Source organism: Corvus hawaiiensis, chromosome Z, assembly GCF_020740725.1.
Source record: "Corvus hawaiiensis isolate bCorHaw1 chromosome Z, bCorHaw1.pri.cur, whole genome shotgun sequence".
Taxonomy (NCBI): domain Eukaryota; kingdom Metazoa; phylum Chordata; class Aves; order Passeriformes; family Corvidae; genus Corvus; species Corvus hawaiiensis.
Genome location: NC_063255.1, coordinates 69,120,250 through 69,137,940, shown reverse-complemented (window position 1 = coordinate 69,137,940; position 17,691 = coordinate 69,120,250). Strand labels below are relative to the sequence as shown.

The 17,691-nt window shown below is 40.2% G+C and overlaps 2 protein-coding genes across 8 annotated transcripts in view; one reads left to right on the top strand and one right to left on the bottom strand.

The window, feature by feature from the left end:
- Positions 1–388, bottom strand: part of POLK (DNA polymerase kappa) — a 35,777-nt gene extending 35,389 nt beyond the window's left edge. For 2 of the 6 annotated variants that reach the window (XM_048292805.1, XM_048292816.1), the window contains exon 1: positions 215–237. The gene's annotated coding sequence lies outside the window, so the exon portion shown is untranslated. Of the gene's footprint in view, positions 1–156; positions 238–285 lie in introns of those variants that run through there. The other 4 variants (XM_048292806.1, XM_048292811.1, XM_048292807.1 and 1 more) reach the window with 4 other exon arrangements.
- Positions 389–546: 158 nt separating this feature from the next.
- Positions 547–17,691, top strand: part of CERT1 (ceramide transporter 1) — an 84,455-nt gene continuing 67,310 nt past the window's right edge. For both annotated transcript variants that reach the window (XM_048292819.1, XM_048292818.1), the window contains exons 1-2: positions 547–916; positions 4,284–4,418. In XM_048292819.1, the coding sequence (XP_048148776.1) occupies positions 821–916; positions 4,284–4,418 (231 nt within the window). In that variant the 5' untranslated portion in view covers positions 547–820. The remainder of the gene's footprint in view (positions 917–4,283; positions 4,419–17,691) is intronic.

Genomic DNA, 17,691 nt, shown 5'->3' with positions numbered 1-17,691 from the left:
CACGTTTCACCTAGAGCCGGCAGCATCTCCCGCCCCTTCTCGCCGCCTCCACCATCTTTGATTAGGGAAAAGTTTGGCGCTCGCCCCCCTCAACTGTCCCCCCGTTCCCCGAGTCCCGCCCGTTTGAGGCGAGGAAGAGAGGCTACATCTCCTCACCCTTGAAAGCAAGCAGAGCCGGAGAGACGCTTCGCCTCGCTAAAGATAAAGCAAATACCTCCGCGCAAAAGACAAAGCAAACATCGCCCCGGGCAGCACCGTCGCCCTTGGTAGCGCAGTTCCCCTCACCTGGGGGCACTGAGGCGAGACCCGCGGGCGCCGCCACGGGAACGACAGAACCAAGATGGCGGCCGTTCACAGCGGGAGTGAAACTACATCTCCCAGCACGTCCTGCGGCACGGGCGAAGAGCAATGGCTCCAGGGCTCACGGCCGTCCGGGGGAGGACTACAACTCCCGTGGGGTGTCGCGGCGGGGCGGGGTGCTGGTGGATAGTGGCATAGAACGCCCGCCTCACCTAAGATGGCGGCGGCGGCGGCGCACTGAGCGGGTGCTCGGCAGGCGGACGCGCGCTCGCCCCTCCTCCCCTCACTGCCCGGTGTCGTGGCTCTGTCCGCAGGCGGGGTCTGCGGGGCCGCGGCGAGGGCAGCCCGGGGCTGCGAGCCTGGTTGCCGGCCGGTCGCTGGCAGGGGCGGGCGGCGCTCGGTGGCGGCACCCGCTCGGGTAGAGCCCGGCACTCCGGTCCCTTCGGCAGGAGGAGGCTGCTGTGGGCGGGGGCCTCTCCGGCTCTTTCCCAGCTCGGCGGTGGCTGCGGCTCCGGTCTCCATGTCGGACAACCAGAGCTGGAATTCCTCCGGCTCCGAGGAGGACCCCGAGACCGAGCTCGGACTGCCTGTTGAGCTCTGCGGGGTGCTCAGCAAGGTAAGCCGCCTCTACCCCATTCCTGCGCCCTGCTGCCCGCGATCCTCTCCGCTGTCAGCCCCGACCGCCCCGGGGGCTCGGGCCGAGGGGCCCGGTGGCGGGGGGGCCGGGTGGCTCCGCGGGCGGCGCTGGCACTGCCGGGGCACCGCCACCTGACGGCGGAGCCGCTGCCAGGCAGAGCCGCGGCGCTCCCCCTCCCTCAGCCCCGCCGCCCCCCGCGCCCGGGGGGAGCCTTTCGTCGGGCAGAGCCGCGCTCCCCGCCGCCCCCCGAGCCCGCCGGCCACACGCCGCGGGGCTCCGGCAGCCGCGCCAGGAGGGCGTCTCCCCGCGCCTCGGTCTCCGGCCGGAGCGGCGCCGGGCCTGGATGTCGCGGCTACCCGGGAGCTCCCGGAGGCACCAGCGGCCAGTGGTGGCTCCTCGGGAGCGGGCACGGCTTTTATTGCAAGTATCAAAACAGGGCAATGAAATACTCCTGCGGCAAGAGATAACGGGAGGAGCGGAAAGGGAAAATGGCTCTACGCCTTGTTTCCCCTTTTAAAAATAACCATAATTATTTTCTCTTTTGTTGCTGATAATAAGGTGACTTCCTAGTATGTGTGGGTTTATACTGGGAAATTTTATTTTTGAAAGTACTTTGCAGTTGAATATTGAATTAGTTCGTTTGAGTACGAATTTTTTTTATTACAGAAAGTATATTCAGAATAACGTTGAAATATCTGTAAGATTAAAGCACTGTGTTTTGAATTTTTGTCCTGCCCTACGCGATAAGGCTAGGCACAAGCCAACGTAGGAGGCACGGGATACAGAGATCTTAAACTGCCCTAGAAGAGTAGAAAACAACCATAACTAAGCTCACACAATTGTGAAGGACTTTGTGAACTCCTTCCAGCCTGAAAATGTTTCTAACCCCAGAGATAAGAGGAATGGTTAGGAGAAAAGAAGGATCTCTGCTTTCATTTACAAGATCTTACCTAATAATGGATGGGGGAAGGAGGGGATGAGATGGATGTGAGATGGTATTAGGGCAGTTACAATAAGAGGTTTTTGTTTGGTGTTGTTTTGCTGTTTTGGTTGCATTTTTCTCACAGCAAAGTTTTCCTTGGGTAAGATGCTTCCATCATTAGAAGGGAAGTAATTTGTGGGATATAATTAATTCTTGTGTTAGCAAATTAAGTACAAAGTCCAGGTGCTCTTTCTCAGTGGCGTGGCAGGTGAAGCCATGGCTTCAGACATTCTAGCTGAGGTATCTGCAAACTTTTTGCTTCTCTGGATGATTATGCTGAGTGTAGCAGAGACTGTCTTTCCCATGAGAACCCGGAATTTAATCTGAATAGTAAAGGATGGCAGAACCTGTTGCACTGAATATGTTTGAGAGGTAAGGTTACCTTTTGTTAGTTGATACCTCAGTAATAATTGAGGTAAACTAATTAAAATGGAATGATAGCATACTGAACTTTCTACTAAGGAAATATCTATTTTTAGTAACTTACTGTGTATAGTTTAGTTCTAAAATCAGAAATAGGCTGTAGTTCACTGTGTGCTTAGTAATGTTTCAGTAGTTCTGCCTTTCAGTAAAGAGAAAAGTTTTGAAGGAAATGGAGTAGTTTGGTAAGAGAAACTTGTTAGAGATATATCCTGCTGGTCTTCTGAAATGTTTTGAAACTCAAGGCTTTTTTCCATTGTGTTTCCTGCTAATGATTTTAAGGGGGATACAAAGAAAGAACTTCAGTGTAGAAGAGGCTTTCAGGAGGCATGAGAATCTAGATGCTTGGAAAAACACTGATCTTTTCTCTGCTGAAACCTCGTGCTTACCCAAGTATAGTTTAAGGAGTCTCTTAATTCATGGCACATTTGGATTGCAACAGCAAGGTTTGATTGCAACAGCGGATGCAAGATTCACTGCTGTATATGTTTCTTCGAACTTTTTCAGAGAAGGAAAGGTGCTTTTCCTTGGTTTTTTTTTTCCCCCAGATAACTTTGGACTCTGCCTTTCACATCTTGGGTGGAGTTGGGAACATGAGAGATAGGAAAAGAGGAAGGCAGGAAATAACATACCTCTATGACCGCTTGTGCTACCACTTCATGCACTAAGCACACTTGAGGCTTTCTTTAAGTAATGCTGTATTTAGCAATTAGATGTATTGAGAAATGAAAAAGGGCTTTCTATTTGGAGAACAAATCAAGGTCTTGCCTACATTTGAAAATTGTTAGGAATTTCTCAGCTATATTTTTTTTCCTTAGACTTCATCACCTTATTACTAAAGTTAACATGTAATTATGGAATGTGTTAACTAATGTATGTAGTTTGAAGTGGGAGCAAGATTGTTACTTGACTTTTCCCCCTCGTTTTTTAGATTGTGAAATGTTGAATAAAGGTTAGACTTAAATGTTAACCAGAGTTTTTCGTCAAAGAACATTTGATAAAATCAAAGAAGTGCTTGCATGATAAGATTGGTTTTGATGCTTTTGTTTCTATTTTTATCAAATTTATAAAATTTGCACCTTGATTGATTAATAAATATCTGTGTATTGTCAGAATTATAGGATAGTCCTGATTTCCTATCAGTATCAGATGGTTTTATGAAGTTCATATGATTCTACAAAGTGCAGTCTGAAAGATGTTACAAATATAAGACTAGTAATCAGAAATTTTGGTCACTTCTTACTAGATCTCGCTAGTATTAATCCACACTTTGTTCTGGAATATTGGTTTTATTCAATGTGTGAATGTGGAGTCCCTAGAAAAATCTGAATAGCAAAAACATGATTGGATGTCTGCTGATAAGCAAGTATCTTCTTAGTGAAAGTAGTTAGAATTAAAATCTAAAGCAGTATCTATGGGCAATATTAAATTGATAAAGCACTGAGTTCTCTAAGCACTACAATAGTTATTTACTGTACTATGGGATAATGGCGTGTTTATATGTATATAAAGAGAACTTTATCTAACATTTTATGTAAAATAAATTATTCTGTGTTCCACTTAATCTTTTGGCCTAGCTCCTGATTTTAAATCAGGTGCCTAAACTCACCTTAGTCATTAATGTTCAGGTTTTTTCCCTCCCCCGCTTTCCTCAATTTGTGTTATCTGTGTGTTTATTGCCTTTATTTTAGCTGGCCTTGGCAATGCAGTTGGAGTCCAGACATCTGTTGTCTTACTGACCCTTCAAAACACCTGAGTTTTTGTGGCTTTAGGAGTTTGTAAAATTCTTCTAGAAGCTCTGAGCAGAAAAAAGTTCTCCGTTGGGAAGAACTTGTAAAAATAAGTTGCCTTTTTCTTTGGGTGTTCAAAAGCCTAGAAACTATCCATCATGCTTCTTTTACTGTTGTCTTTCCATTAGCTGATCTCTGGAAAATTTTTTTACAGTGGACCAACTACATTCATGGGTGGCAGGATCGATGGGTAGTTCTGAAAAGCAACACACTCAGTTATTACAAGTCTGAAGATGAAACAGAGTATGGCTGCAGAGGCTCTATCTGTCTGAGCAAGGCTGAGATTACAGTAAGTACATTTTTATTATTGCCATTATTCATGTTTGAGGTGCTATATATTTGTATCTGGTGAAAGAAAACATGGGTATGGCAAATTCTGTTAGATCATCTACTTATGACATTTAGTGGCTTCAGTGGAACACTGTGCAGCAGGGCAAGGAATTCCTAATGTGAAAACAAACTCATTTAATTTGTGGCTTCAGCAAGCAGCTTTTCGTTTCATTAGAGGGTTTTGTGGGTGAATAGACAACTGTCTGCCTTTGAAGGCTGCGAAGTTTTTTCCATGGGGCAATTTAAGACCCCAGAGCAACTTTCCAGAGGAGGTACCATCCTTCACAATCTTTTCTCTAGCAAGAGGGTAGTGGTTCTTTGACTATGGTTCTTGACTTTCTGAACACAACTCTGTAGGTTTCCAAAAGAAAATGTTCTTCTCTGTGTTTCTTTCTCTGAACAAGTTAGTCTGTTGCTGTTTTTGTCTAATGCTAAAAGATTCAGAATAGACTGATAAGAATAAAGAGCCTGTAAGTTGTTGTAAGTGAACACAACAAGTCTTATGAGGAGTGGCTGAGGGGGTTGGAGTTGCTTAATCTAGAGAAAAGGAGGCCGAGGGAGACCTTATTGCCCTCTACAACTACCTGAGAGGAGGTTGTAGCAAGGTGTGTTTCAGTCTCTTCTTCCAGATAGGAAGTGGAAGGATGACAGTAAATGCCCTCAGGTTATGTCGGGGGGGTTTAGATTACACAGTAAAAACGCTTCATAGAAGGGGCTGTAAAACACTGAAACAGGATGCCCAGGATAGCGGTGGAGTCACCATCCCTGCAAGCGTCAAAAAAAGTGTGGATATGGCACTTGATGACATTGTTTAATGGTGAACGTGGAGGTGGTGCTGGGTTGATGGTTGGATGACATCAGGTTTTTTTCCAACCTTTATGACTCCATGAAATCTTACAAAGATGAATTGGCCTTAGAAGATAAAGAAAAAAATCCGCATTTTTGTCTTTCAGAATTATGATACACATTATGACTAATGCTTGTCAAAAAGCGTGCTGTAGTCTTTCTGCAATACCGTTAAATAGTCAGTCCAGTTATGCGATTTAGAGTAAAAATAGCCGGACTTTCAGGTAGCACACAAATTCCTAGAGTAGTAGTGTTAGATCTTAGCATGTATGTTCTTATTCCACCAAATATGTGGAGTTTTTTCAAGCTGACTTAAAGGATGACAAACAAAAAGTATTCTTCCCTACTAATTATCATCTTACAAATAGAATTTTATTAAACACCTCTTGGTTTGGGAAAAAAAAAAAAAGACTGGATTGATTATGTCAGCCAGATGCATTTTGGAGAAAAGCTTGTGAAGAAAAGGTTTTTACATTTAGATGTCTGTCAAGTATTGTAGTCATCTAAAAATTTAAACAGATCATGCCATCTATTTTATGCTATTTTTTTAAACTGTTTGAACTTCTAAAACTTCCTCACGATGCAGCTTAATCAGGAATTTATTGTACACTACAGTCTCTAGGAGTTCTTACTGAGGTGTACCTATGACAGTCTGTTGAGGCTATGATCAGAAATTCCAAAAATCTCTCAAATTAAGTAGCAAGAGTTAGCATGCCAACCAGGCAGAGACAGGAAGGTGTTAGCAAGGATGTAGCCAAAGGAAATCTGCAGGCATGCTGTACAGCACATCTCAGCAGCCTGAATTCCAGTTGTGGTGGTGGAGTGACACTGCTATTGCTGCTGGAATGTTTTGGTACATTGCAGTTTATAAAGGGAAGCTGGCGAGCATGTCTTCAGACTAGGATGTATGTAACACTGGAACTTCTTATGTGTAACTTTTTTCTTCTTCTCCCTGGCACTTGTTACATCTGGTAACTTGGAGTTGAATTGATGCATCTGTTTTTAAGTTCTTGAACTTCTTGAATACATGGAGAAGGAATCAAAGGCAGCCGCAATTCTAAAGGTTAATCTGATATTTTAGTTCCATTTTTGTTCAGGCTCATGCTTTGTGAATGGTATTTGACAGTTCAGTTGATAGAAGGTATCCCTGAAAGCTAGTAAGTTCCAGTTAATTATATGTAGCTGCAATTAAAATTATTATTGTGTAAATTTTAGAATTTGAGGAATACTATTGGATCATTTCATGTCTCTCAGATATAGAAATCTGTCCTGTAATTATTCTCTCTTTATTTTTCAGAAGTTTTACTTTTTAAGCCAGAGTTTTAGCATTGATGCTTCTAGTTTGATAGTTGTTTAGTGGCAAATATTGTATTTTTTTAACTAATGTTTTAAATCGAAAATTGATTATGCTCAAAGATAAATGTTTAAAATGTTCTTCTTGAGGCACACAGTTGATCTGTACTTCTGTATCCTTAGGTATTATAGATTATAATTAGTCTTCACTAATAGTAAGCTTTCTAGCATGTATTTAAATGCATAGGAAAACACCAATAGCTGATAAAATAAGTGTTGAAATGCTAACGTGTGAAAACTACTTTTGTTGTCAGTGGAACTTACTATTTACTGAATGATTTGTGATTAATTTGGTAAGGAGGGAACGTCAGATTTCTTATTGGCTCTATGTTCAGTTGCCCTGATTTGATGTAGTTGAGATCTTAATCTTTAATATTTTTCGGCAATCTTTCAAGTTCCCTTGATCTTGCTGATCCAGAGTCAGGCATATTAACTACTTCTATCTTAACCTGTTGTATTTCAGTGAAGTTTTCCTTGGCATGATGCAGGACATGAGTAGTATGAGATGGTATTGATAACTGTAATGTTCCCTTGTAGGAAAAGGTGGCTGGATTTTCATGAAGCTTTCTTTTAGGCACTCAGATTAGGTGTGCATGTTTGAATCTGATGGGGAATGTAATGATTTTCTGTGTGTAATTAATTCTACTGTTATTATAGAATGTCCAAATTTTGTTAGTGTGTAAGCATAAATTTGGAAAGCTGCTGTCACTCGGTAGTCTTACTGTACTTCTAGCAATGAAGATGAGTCTAATTATAAGTCATAGTATTAATTGAGACATGAATGTTGTACGCCGAAACCCACAGTTGCTTCTGCTCTTGTTTATCATTTATATTGCACTGGGTAGGGATTGATAGACAGATAATTTTACTGGGATATTTTGTAAGACACTCATCTCTCCTCTTTATTTGATGGAAGAATACTGGTTAAATCAACTTATTAGCATAGCTTTTTTGTGTGTTTCAAGTGCAGAATTATATTGTCATATGTCCAGAGCAGGTATGGCCTTGTGACAGTAGTTTTTAATTGAATGAAAAATATGGGATCTGGTTGGACTACTGGGACTGAAAGGAGCTGATTTCTCTGGAGTAGGGAACCACAGGATGAATATTTTACACTCACTGGATTACATCAAGTAATGAACTAGCCACATGAATTAAGTTTGGGGAAGGTTGATGAAAGTCAGTGTATGATGCTAACTGAGTTGCTTTTATCCAGGTAAGATAAAACACCTCAAAGGTGTTTAATTGGTTTATAGCAGGCTGGAGGCTGAAACTGAAGATAAACATTCTGCTATGTGGTCAATGGATGAGATGAAACTATGGATATTATAAAAAGTTCATATATGGACAAACTTAAGCTTTGTTAGATTAATCTAGCCTGGGCATACTAAATTACTGCTGTTGATGGTAGTCAGTGCCAGTTGGTCTTTATTAAGGATACCCTTCTTTATTTTAAAGCTTTGTAGTTCTTTCATTCTTGAAGTCAAACTTCCAGTGGGGAATTCTGCATACGAGATTAAGAATGAGTGTTCATGGCAGTACTGTAAGTGTGGATCCCTGGGACACGGTTTTGGAGTTGGAAGATCTAGGGTCTGTTATTAAAAGAACAAAAAGAAAATGCTCCGCAGAGCTGTAAGTCCAACTTTCAGGCAATCTGGTCCCTAAGCTGGTACTGGTTTTGCCTTGATTGCTGTGTTTATTCTTATAGTGCCATCACCACTGTTGTACAGAGTGACTTGCACTAATTCATGTAGTCATAGTGTGATAAATTAAGAATAACATGGTATGTTGTGCCCTCACTTCAGGCAATCTGAGAGGAAGGCCAGCACTAATTTAATCATGGTAGCAATTTCTATTAATAGATTCTCAAATCTCTTTATAAGAAAAAAAAGTGTTTATCTGATGAATTCTAGGGGTTTTTCAGAAAGGATTTGCCTGGTCAGGATAGTTCTTCATGGATCTATACAGAACATCTTGAAAAATGCTTAGAGAAACATAATGCATGATAAGGTTTTAAGAATGCTTAAATTCAGCTAAGTGCGAACTTTCTATTTTTTGTCACTAGAGGTGACTGCCTGCACAGGAAGAGTTCCAGAAGCTTATGTTCCAGTTTAAAGCTTCAGCTTTTCCAGTGATAGAATCTATATTTGCCATGTTGCTTTAATCCAGTGGTTGGTATTCTTCTTCTTTCCTGTGTGTGTTATTGATGTAGAAAAACTTACTGGTTTTAGTTGCTTAAACAAGATGCAGTAGCTGTGATGCAATGGTTTTCCTTGGCTTTGGTTATATTGCAATGATGTATATACATATCAAAACCTTTATGCAAACTTGCTATTGGTTTTTAGCTTGGGGTTTTTGGAGTACTTGGTTTTTATTGTGTTGCAAAGAGACAATTAGCTCTGTGGAACTGCCTGAACTAGGACTGAGCAATAAATTCAGTTTGCATAGTGGAGATACTTTCAAGTAAACTAGTTTGTTGGGGCTTTTTTCTTCCAGTTACAGCAATTGGAAAGCACAGTTGCTTAATGAAGGCAGTAATGACATTTTATATTGGTATACAAATTGCTAGGCAGCCATTTATCTTTAGAATGGACTTCTAAAAGGTGTGGGAGTTGAGTATCTGTTGTGAATATCTGGAGCTCAGGACAAGCAAGAAGATAGAAAATGGAAATCTGTCTGAGGGACAGCTTAGTGAATTGTCTTAGCCTTTTTTTGCCCCTAAGTAGTAATAAATTGTTATTGTAAAGAACTTCATAAATATTAATTCTATAAATTAGGGCAGATGTAAGCATGTGTTAGTTTCAGTTTACAAAAAGAACAAGAACACTATACATGAAAGAGCTGAACTGTCAGTTTTCAATTTTAAATTTCTCATTTCCTTATATATAGTCTGAAAAGAGACTGAAATGTTTGTATCCAGTAATCAGCCACTAAAAATAAAAAAATTTACTCCACTTTTTAAAGATAGTTAGTTGAACAGCCACCTTTCCTCACTGTAGTAGTATTTCTGTTTTATTTATAGAATGATACTGACCACCATTAATAATTGGGCACTTGTGAGAGGAAGTACAGATTGACATTTTTAAAAATAGATTGGCAAGTTAGCAGAAAATGCTTTGTATGTTCATCAGTTAAAACACATGCAGAACCTTCCTATGAGTTTTTTTCACAGAAACATTAGACCCTACAAATCTCTTAAGTTTTATAATAAAGATGTGTATTTTTAATTGAAGAAGATATCAGTGCTAGAGAAATATTCTTAGTAGCATGAAAATCATGTCTTGCAAAACAGACTGAAAAATTCACCTTGACATTAACAGTATATTGTTGTGTTTCTTTTACATTTTATACAGTGTGAAATCAAACAGTATTTTGGACTCAGTTGATGCAGTAGTGTATAGAAGTGGACCCCCTTGGAGGACTAATGTGGATTAAGTTTGATTTTTTTTTTTCTAGCTACTGCTTCAAAATTTGATCTTGCTAACATACCCGCTTATGATAAAAGAATGCTGTAATTGAAGTTTTTGTCTACTGTTAGGTTTCCTTGAGTTCGCTGCTAGTTAAATTGAATGGGAACTGATAGGTTTTAGTTGGTGAAAGTTTTTATTTAAAAAGCTAAGACAGAAGTCCATGCCCTGGGCAGAAACACTAGCAGTAAATTTGTAGTAATTGCTAATCACTTGGGAAAATACTGTTTCCAACTGTCTGAGGTTGGAAAACAATCTATTTTAGTATGATGTGATGGGCATTTAATTGAATAATTAATTTTCTGTAATTTGATAAAGTGCCTCCTCAGCCTTAGTTGCTACTAAAAACATGACCTGAGTAAACTAAGACATATAATACAAGCCCTAACTATGTCGGCGTTTATTTAGGACATGTGGCAATTAGTACTGTTAGGCTTTGGTCTGTGTCTCAATCAAGTAGCTAAATCTAGACTGGTGGGAGATTTTGCCTACATGGGAAATGGATTTTCTAAATAGAGGCAAATGTGGTTAGGAATACTTACTCATATGTGAAAGGCCTGAGGTGATTTTGTTCTGGAGAGGAAAATGCCAAAGAGCAACAGGGTAGTAAGGAAGGAAAAGGAAGTAAATGCCTAGGCAGTAATGACACTGGGCTGCTGCTGGTGCAGCAGTGCAGCATGTGGAAGTTTCTTGAAATATGGGTTTCTCCTGGACAATTAGTTTTGGCATTCACATCCTCTGTACAAATTTATGTATGCCTCTGAGTTATCTGAACCAGCCATCGATGGGTTGATGTGAAGTGAAAAGGTGTGTATATATCAAAGTTCTATGAAGTGCTAATATCCTTGTCAAGCAAAAAAACAATTATTTGGCATGGTAGAGAAAGGGATGATTTCTTCTGTAGTGTGTATTGGAGAAATTAAATCAGAAATGGAGAAATACACTTCCATATCAGCTCAGTGAGGCTGTTCTTTGTACTATGATGCAGGTTGTATAATAATTAAGATGTTAAAAAAATCCATAATGTACATTAAACAGATATTTTAGCACTACTTAATATTGCTGAAGAATTAGTCTTTAGTACTTGAATATAACTATGTATTACCACACACTTGAAATAAGGGCTGTAATCCAGCTCTACTTCTGTCATCTTATTATCAGTGAGAATATTATTCTCCCACATGACTTTTTTATTAAGATAATTAAATGCTAACATGGTTCATTATTTGACATACATTTCAGGGTCATAATTCATGCCTGTGCTTTATATTGGAGCAGTTTCGTGCTGTGGAGTATTTCTTACAGATATATACCATGTCTTAAATAATTTCAGTGTTTGCTTTAGGTATTAAAGCTATGATTTTATAACTCAGCAAATTTTTCTATGCTACTTGCAATCCTTATTCTTGCTCAATCTGAATTTATATGCATTTTCATAAGATTGATTTGTAGTTGATTTCTTGTTCATGAATACAGTTGGTTCATATATCACCCCCCCCAGGGCTGTAGTGTTGTTCAATAGTCCTCCTAGGCAACTTGCTGTTGATTAGCTGGTGTGTCTTGTGATAGCCATTAATGACATTTTCAACAGCTCTATTGAGGATTTGTACAATATTAGACCTCACTTTTGGATATGCATTCATAGAATACTAAGTTAAAAAGTCAGAATACTTTTTATCTACTAATATGCATCTGCAGCTGGCCATCTCTTTTTTGGTGCTTCCTGAAGTCGCTAGCTTAACCATCTTTTCTGTTCATGCATTCAGCGTAGTTTGTCATAGATGACTGCTTGAGTGTTGTTTTCTTCTTCTCCCAGTTCATCTTCTTGCCTCCTCCTTTAGGCATATACTTTAGTGGCTATATTCCCTTGTTTTTGTTGAATTCTAGTCAGGGTGAATTTGATCAAATAGTGTGGCCAACTTCACCACTTTTTAAATCTGTTTGATGTGTCTTTCCTGTCAACTGAAGTCCATTATTCCGTAGTTAAGAGGACTAGTTGGAACAGAATTTACTACCCCAGGTCTCCAAGTACTTAACTGAGGCTGTATTGTAACTGGTGTCTTAAAGCTTTTTAAGCTGTTTGTCTTTTAAGGACAAGTGTTGCTCTTTCTTAAGTTCTCTTTTTCAGCTCTTTCAAAACTAATTATGTGTGCATATATAGCCATATATGTACACACATGCAAGTATATATATAAACAAAAAAAGAATAAGAGGTAGCTGTGATGGCAGAGTTTAGACTGACAATTCAGGTCAATTTTAAACTTCAGAATGAAAGCTTTTAGACTGACATTCATTAGCAACATGCCTTGTCCTTTTAATTAGTTCTTACACATTGTTAATTATTGCTATATATTAGTTCTTACACAGTAACCATTATCATTAGGTATTCAAAGCCGTCACTTGTGTCTGACTTACATCCTAAATTATCTGTAACTATGCAGTGCCATAGAGCCAGTACCATATTTCCAGCCTGATATCTTTGTTCTTGATGGTGCTAGTTGCTGAGGCGAAGGTAACCTAATTGAAGAGCTCATCAGGGAGGGATGGGGAGGTGGATGACAGGACAGGTATAGAACTGAAGTGTGCATCTTTTGCCAAAACACACATACAGGCCTAAATTAGGATCTTTTGTAAGCATGTTTTAATATATGATTGAGGCACCTGACGCTGGGCTGCATGTGGTGTGATGCTGGAGAGGTGTTCCTTTCCCAGGCTGCAGCCTTGTTGCTTCCTTGCCCTGTTGCTCAGTTGTTCGGGGCTTTTTCTTTTAAGTAGCAGCTGCTACCAAGAGCAAGAACAGCCTTCCCAGCTGTGGAGGTTGCATGTCTTCACTGACCAGTATTTGACCATTAAGGAATTGTTTATGGTTCTGGGGCCTCTGCTTTTCATCTGTGTCTATAGTTTCAAGGTCTTTGATAGCTCGTGCTTAAATTTCATATCATAACAAGAGACACCTGGTTCCAAGGTCTAGTTCAAAGAGCCAGTTTTCATAACAAGTTAATAATGAGATCAACAGGACGGGGAATTGCATAGTTAGCATAAGTCCTGTTGCTAATAATGTTAGTACTGCATTTATAGAAATGCTTATACAGTTGTACTGTGTTAAGTTGCTTATGTTTGGATTCAAACCAAGCTAATCTTAAGTCTTAGTATGGTGCTTTTGCAGGTACAGCAGGCTTCTGTTCTAGCTGGAGTACCACTGATTTCATAGAATCAGAATTTCCATTCCCAAGACTCTGAATCTAAGTCCAGAATGCTCTACTCTATCCATCAGCCCAATGTAGTGCTGTGAAGCATGGCTTTTCTCTTAGGGTAGAGTACCTTCTCTGGATACTCATCATTTTCTTGTGAAATCCATATTGTTCTGTTGCCACTGGTGTATGTGAGAGTGTTGAGTCTCCCGTGCCACACGGCAGTACATCGTGTGAGATACAACTAAACTAATAATATACAGATAGTTATTTCTAGGAGTGCGAGTGTGATTCCTGCTCCCATATTTGAATGTCCAATAAAAATAAACTTTAAAAAAAGTGGCTCATACAGTGTTTCTGCATTCTCTAAAGTTGGTACAAAATTGCTTGGCTTCCTTCCTGATTAATAACTCTAGCTTCTTGCTGTATATTATGGGATTCTTAAGAAATTTAATGTGGTGATTTCTAATCAATTCTAGCTTGATGTTTTTCTATGATATAATTATCTTGGGTTTTATTTTTCCTGTGGCTGACGCATGTTGTTGTTGGATAATGCAAACATTTTGCTCCAACTGGAAACCTGAGAAGTATCATATGGATTTATCTGCAAGGGATTCGCTTTGACTTGGTTCTCACCAAAACAATAACGTGTATGCTTCAATTTCTGTAACTAATAATTAGCTCTAAAGGTAAGTTTTATGAGTTAGACCAAGTTTCAAGTTCTTCAGACTATGTTTAAACAGGACAGACCCACTAGTTATATCTTGATTTCTCTCTGTGTGTATCTAAATCTGTTAATACCAACTCACTAATCCGTGGAGCTTTTACATGTATCCGTACTCACTAGTAGATCGCTTAAGGTCATGGCTGCAAGCACATGCTGGTTTACAACTATTTCAGTCTTGCCCTCTTTCTTCTAGTAACATAGTGCCATTCCATGTCTTGAACAAGTTTAGCTGACACTTCAAGTGCACATTTGTTATACTTTAGGTCTTGCTATTGCAAGCAATTGGTTTTTTAATAGGCACTTGAGAATAGCAGTGTCAGGGGTATGTTTACATATAAACTAATACAGTATGACTTGATACTATGTACTAATTCTACTTCATTAACACAGAAATAATTTGATAAAATACTAATCTAAAAAATCATGTGCTGTAAGATACTGTCCTGTAAGATAGATGATTACTCACAAAAAATATGAAAATTGGTTTTATATGATCACTTTTGCATCTGAATCTATTCAGCAGGTGTGCAGAAAACCAGATTGACCAGGTTTACACCTGAGGTCTCTAGATTTCAAATTTTAAATGTGGTTTCAGTACTAAAGTAACGTACAATGTATACTTGATCCAGACTTAAAAGGGCAGTTCTCCCATGAGAGAGCTTCTTTGCAATGGATTAAAGCAAGCTAATTTTAAATTTGCATACCATGCTATCAAACTAATTTTAAATTCGGCTTACCATGCTTCTGCTTTCACTGCTTTCTACTTTAACTAGGTTTTGAAAAGGTAAGATCATTATTTAAAAGGAAAATAAGTGTTGAAAGGCATTTTGAAAAGAAAATACCCTGGCTAAAGACCTGAAATGGAATATTTGGGTAGTAGCAAAGAATGTAAAAACATTTAATATGCTTTTATATTTTTAAGCCTGTTTTCTTGATAAGCTTTTTTTCTACATGTGTAAATATACCATTATGAGAAAGTTTTCTTTTTAATGTGGTAATGAACAAGCATTTAGATATCCCATGTTTTGCTGCTAAAGGTTTATCACTTTCAATAGGCATAGAACTGTCTTGTTTACTTCTTGCTTGTTTGTAATAAGGTTTTCCTATACTGTTGTAAAAAAAATACAGTACATATCAATGTAAAAAGAATACAGCCAGTCAGTGTAACTAAAAAGTGGGTTCTTATTGCTTAAGAATAACAACAAGAAAAGGCAAGACATTGTAGTCCAGTGTTTCAATTAGGTTTTTACTGATTTTAGAACTCAGAAAGGGAAACCAGAATTTTGTATTGTGACTCTTGATAGACCTTAATTCACCAGGTTTGTGGATCCACTTGGCTTTTCTTGGGGTAGTACTGGGGGCAAATATTAAAAATATATGAAATTAGAACTTGCAGTGTCTTTTGGGACTTCAGTACATTTTAAATAAAATGTATTATAAGCAATGAAGTATAATGCTTTCTTTAAGTTGTTCCATCCTGAGACTTAGATCTAGGATAGATATTGATATTAAAAAATCCTTGCAAAATTAATTACTTTAGTAACTTCTATGTTTATAGTTTTAAAGCCAAGTGTCTTCAAAAATAAGTCATAGTTACAGAAGGATCTTGATGACCTTTTATGATTGCACTAAGCGTACCTGGTGGGGCTGGTGTGTGTCACGCAGCCTCTGTGAGGAGATTCCAGGTTGTCCTGCACAGAACATGGTCAGCTTCAGCAGACCAAGTGCAGGGCACAGCTGAGCCCCACCCACCGCCACTGTGATGATACCTCAAGGTAAAAAGAGTTAAATAGCAAAAATGCTGCTCAGCAGTGTGTGAGAAAGAGAGGAGTGAGGAAAAGGTGTGAGAAAACAGCTGTGTGGGCCGGAAGAGATGCTCCAGCCACCGAGCAGAGATCCCTTGCTGCCTGTATAGGAAAGCATTGTGCAGGCATTTTTGTGTAACTTGTGTAGAGAACCACACCAGACCAGACGACCACATTGCAACCTGTTTTGAACCCAGCCATGGCAGCTGGAAATGTCCTGGCAGAGACAGCAGCCTCCAAAGAATCCATGCTGTGACAAGTTTACCCTGAAGAATTGCACTGATGGATACAGTTCTTGCTGGAGCGTGTAAAAGCATGAGGAAGGAGTGGCAGAATTAAATTGTTACCAACTGACCATAGCCCTCATTCCCAATCCCTCGTCCCTGTGTTTTTAGTTCTGTCTTGTTTCTCGCCATCCAACTCTACTTGGCAAAAAATTAAGTCAGTTCTCTTCAAGTCAAATCTGTTTGACAATGCTGGCAGTAGGTAAGTGATCTCCCTGTCTTTATCTTGACCCACGAGCTTTTCATTGGCTCTGGAGAGAAATAGTCTAACTTGAAAAATACCACTATTTACTATTTAATGAGGCACTGTAGCGGGTTGAGTTTGAAACCGGGCAGAAACACCAATTAAATGTAGTGGTTTTGATTCAAAATATTCATTATTTACTTATTTTCCTTCTGTGAGATAAGAATTAGGAGAAAAGCAAAGCAGGCCACAAACCTTAAACAGTTGCAGTACAATGAAAGAGCTTTATTACTAACAGAATTAAAAGTAAAGAGAAAACAAAACAAAATTAAAGTAAATTCCCCCCCCCCCCCCCCCTCTTTCCAGCACTTCTCTCCTTTTATCCAGCTCACACAAGGGATAACAGAACATGGGATGTTAGTCAGTGTTGCAGTTCTTGAAAAGTCTCTCTCTTATGCTTAAGGAAAAAAGGGTTTTCCTTCAGTTGCACGTGGTTCCCAAACTGCCACCAATAGCAGACCCGCCCGGAAACAAACAGTCTGCTATGGGTAGAACATCTCTCCCATGAAGAATTTCACAGTTCTTTCACACTACAGAACATGGGCCATCACATGGGGTTATTCATCTTTTTAAAGATAAGTTATTTTGGCCTGCACACAGAGGCTTTTCTTCGCCACAAGTCTCTAACAGCCTCTTACTACTTCTATATAGCCTGGCATAGGCACTCTTCACAAACTTCATAGGCACACGTTGATTCTCCACCCCCCCCCCCCCCATGTTCTTCAAATGGATTAAAGAGACAAACAGTTTGTGGTATTACAGTTTCTTACCACGGCATGCAAGAAGGTTTCTTTTAAGCTGCGCGCCAGAATCGCGGCACCGCCCTCTTTTCTCCTGTCGCCATGCTCAGCTCCGTCCCACGTGACTCACTTCTCTTTCTCTCTGACTCTGAAGCCGCCATGTTGAAGAGTGCTCCCGTTCAGGCTTTACGGTGGGGAAAGCCTCGCTCCCTCTGTGCTGCTGGCTGCGTGGTGTCCTCTTCAGTTCAGCACGGAGTGTGCTGGCTGCAGACAGGAGGCTCTGCCGGCTCCCGCTGGCTCCGCATGGAGAGGAGAGGGACCCGCCTGTCCCCAGAAGCCGCGCTGGATGGGTTTAGCTGTGAGCAGTCCATGGCTGGTTTTAGCTGCCTGCGGCTCTGGGACAGTCCCCCTCAGTGACCCAGGGTCCGTGCCGCAGCGATGGGAAAGGGGGAAAGGGGCAGTGGCCCCGGCCCGGCCCAGCGGGGCCGGGAGGCTCGGAGCCCTCCCACCTTCCAGCAGGCGAGCGCCGACCAAAGGGGAAGTCCCGCCTTTCCGTGCGGTTTAAATATGTAAAT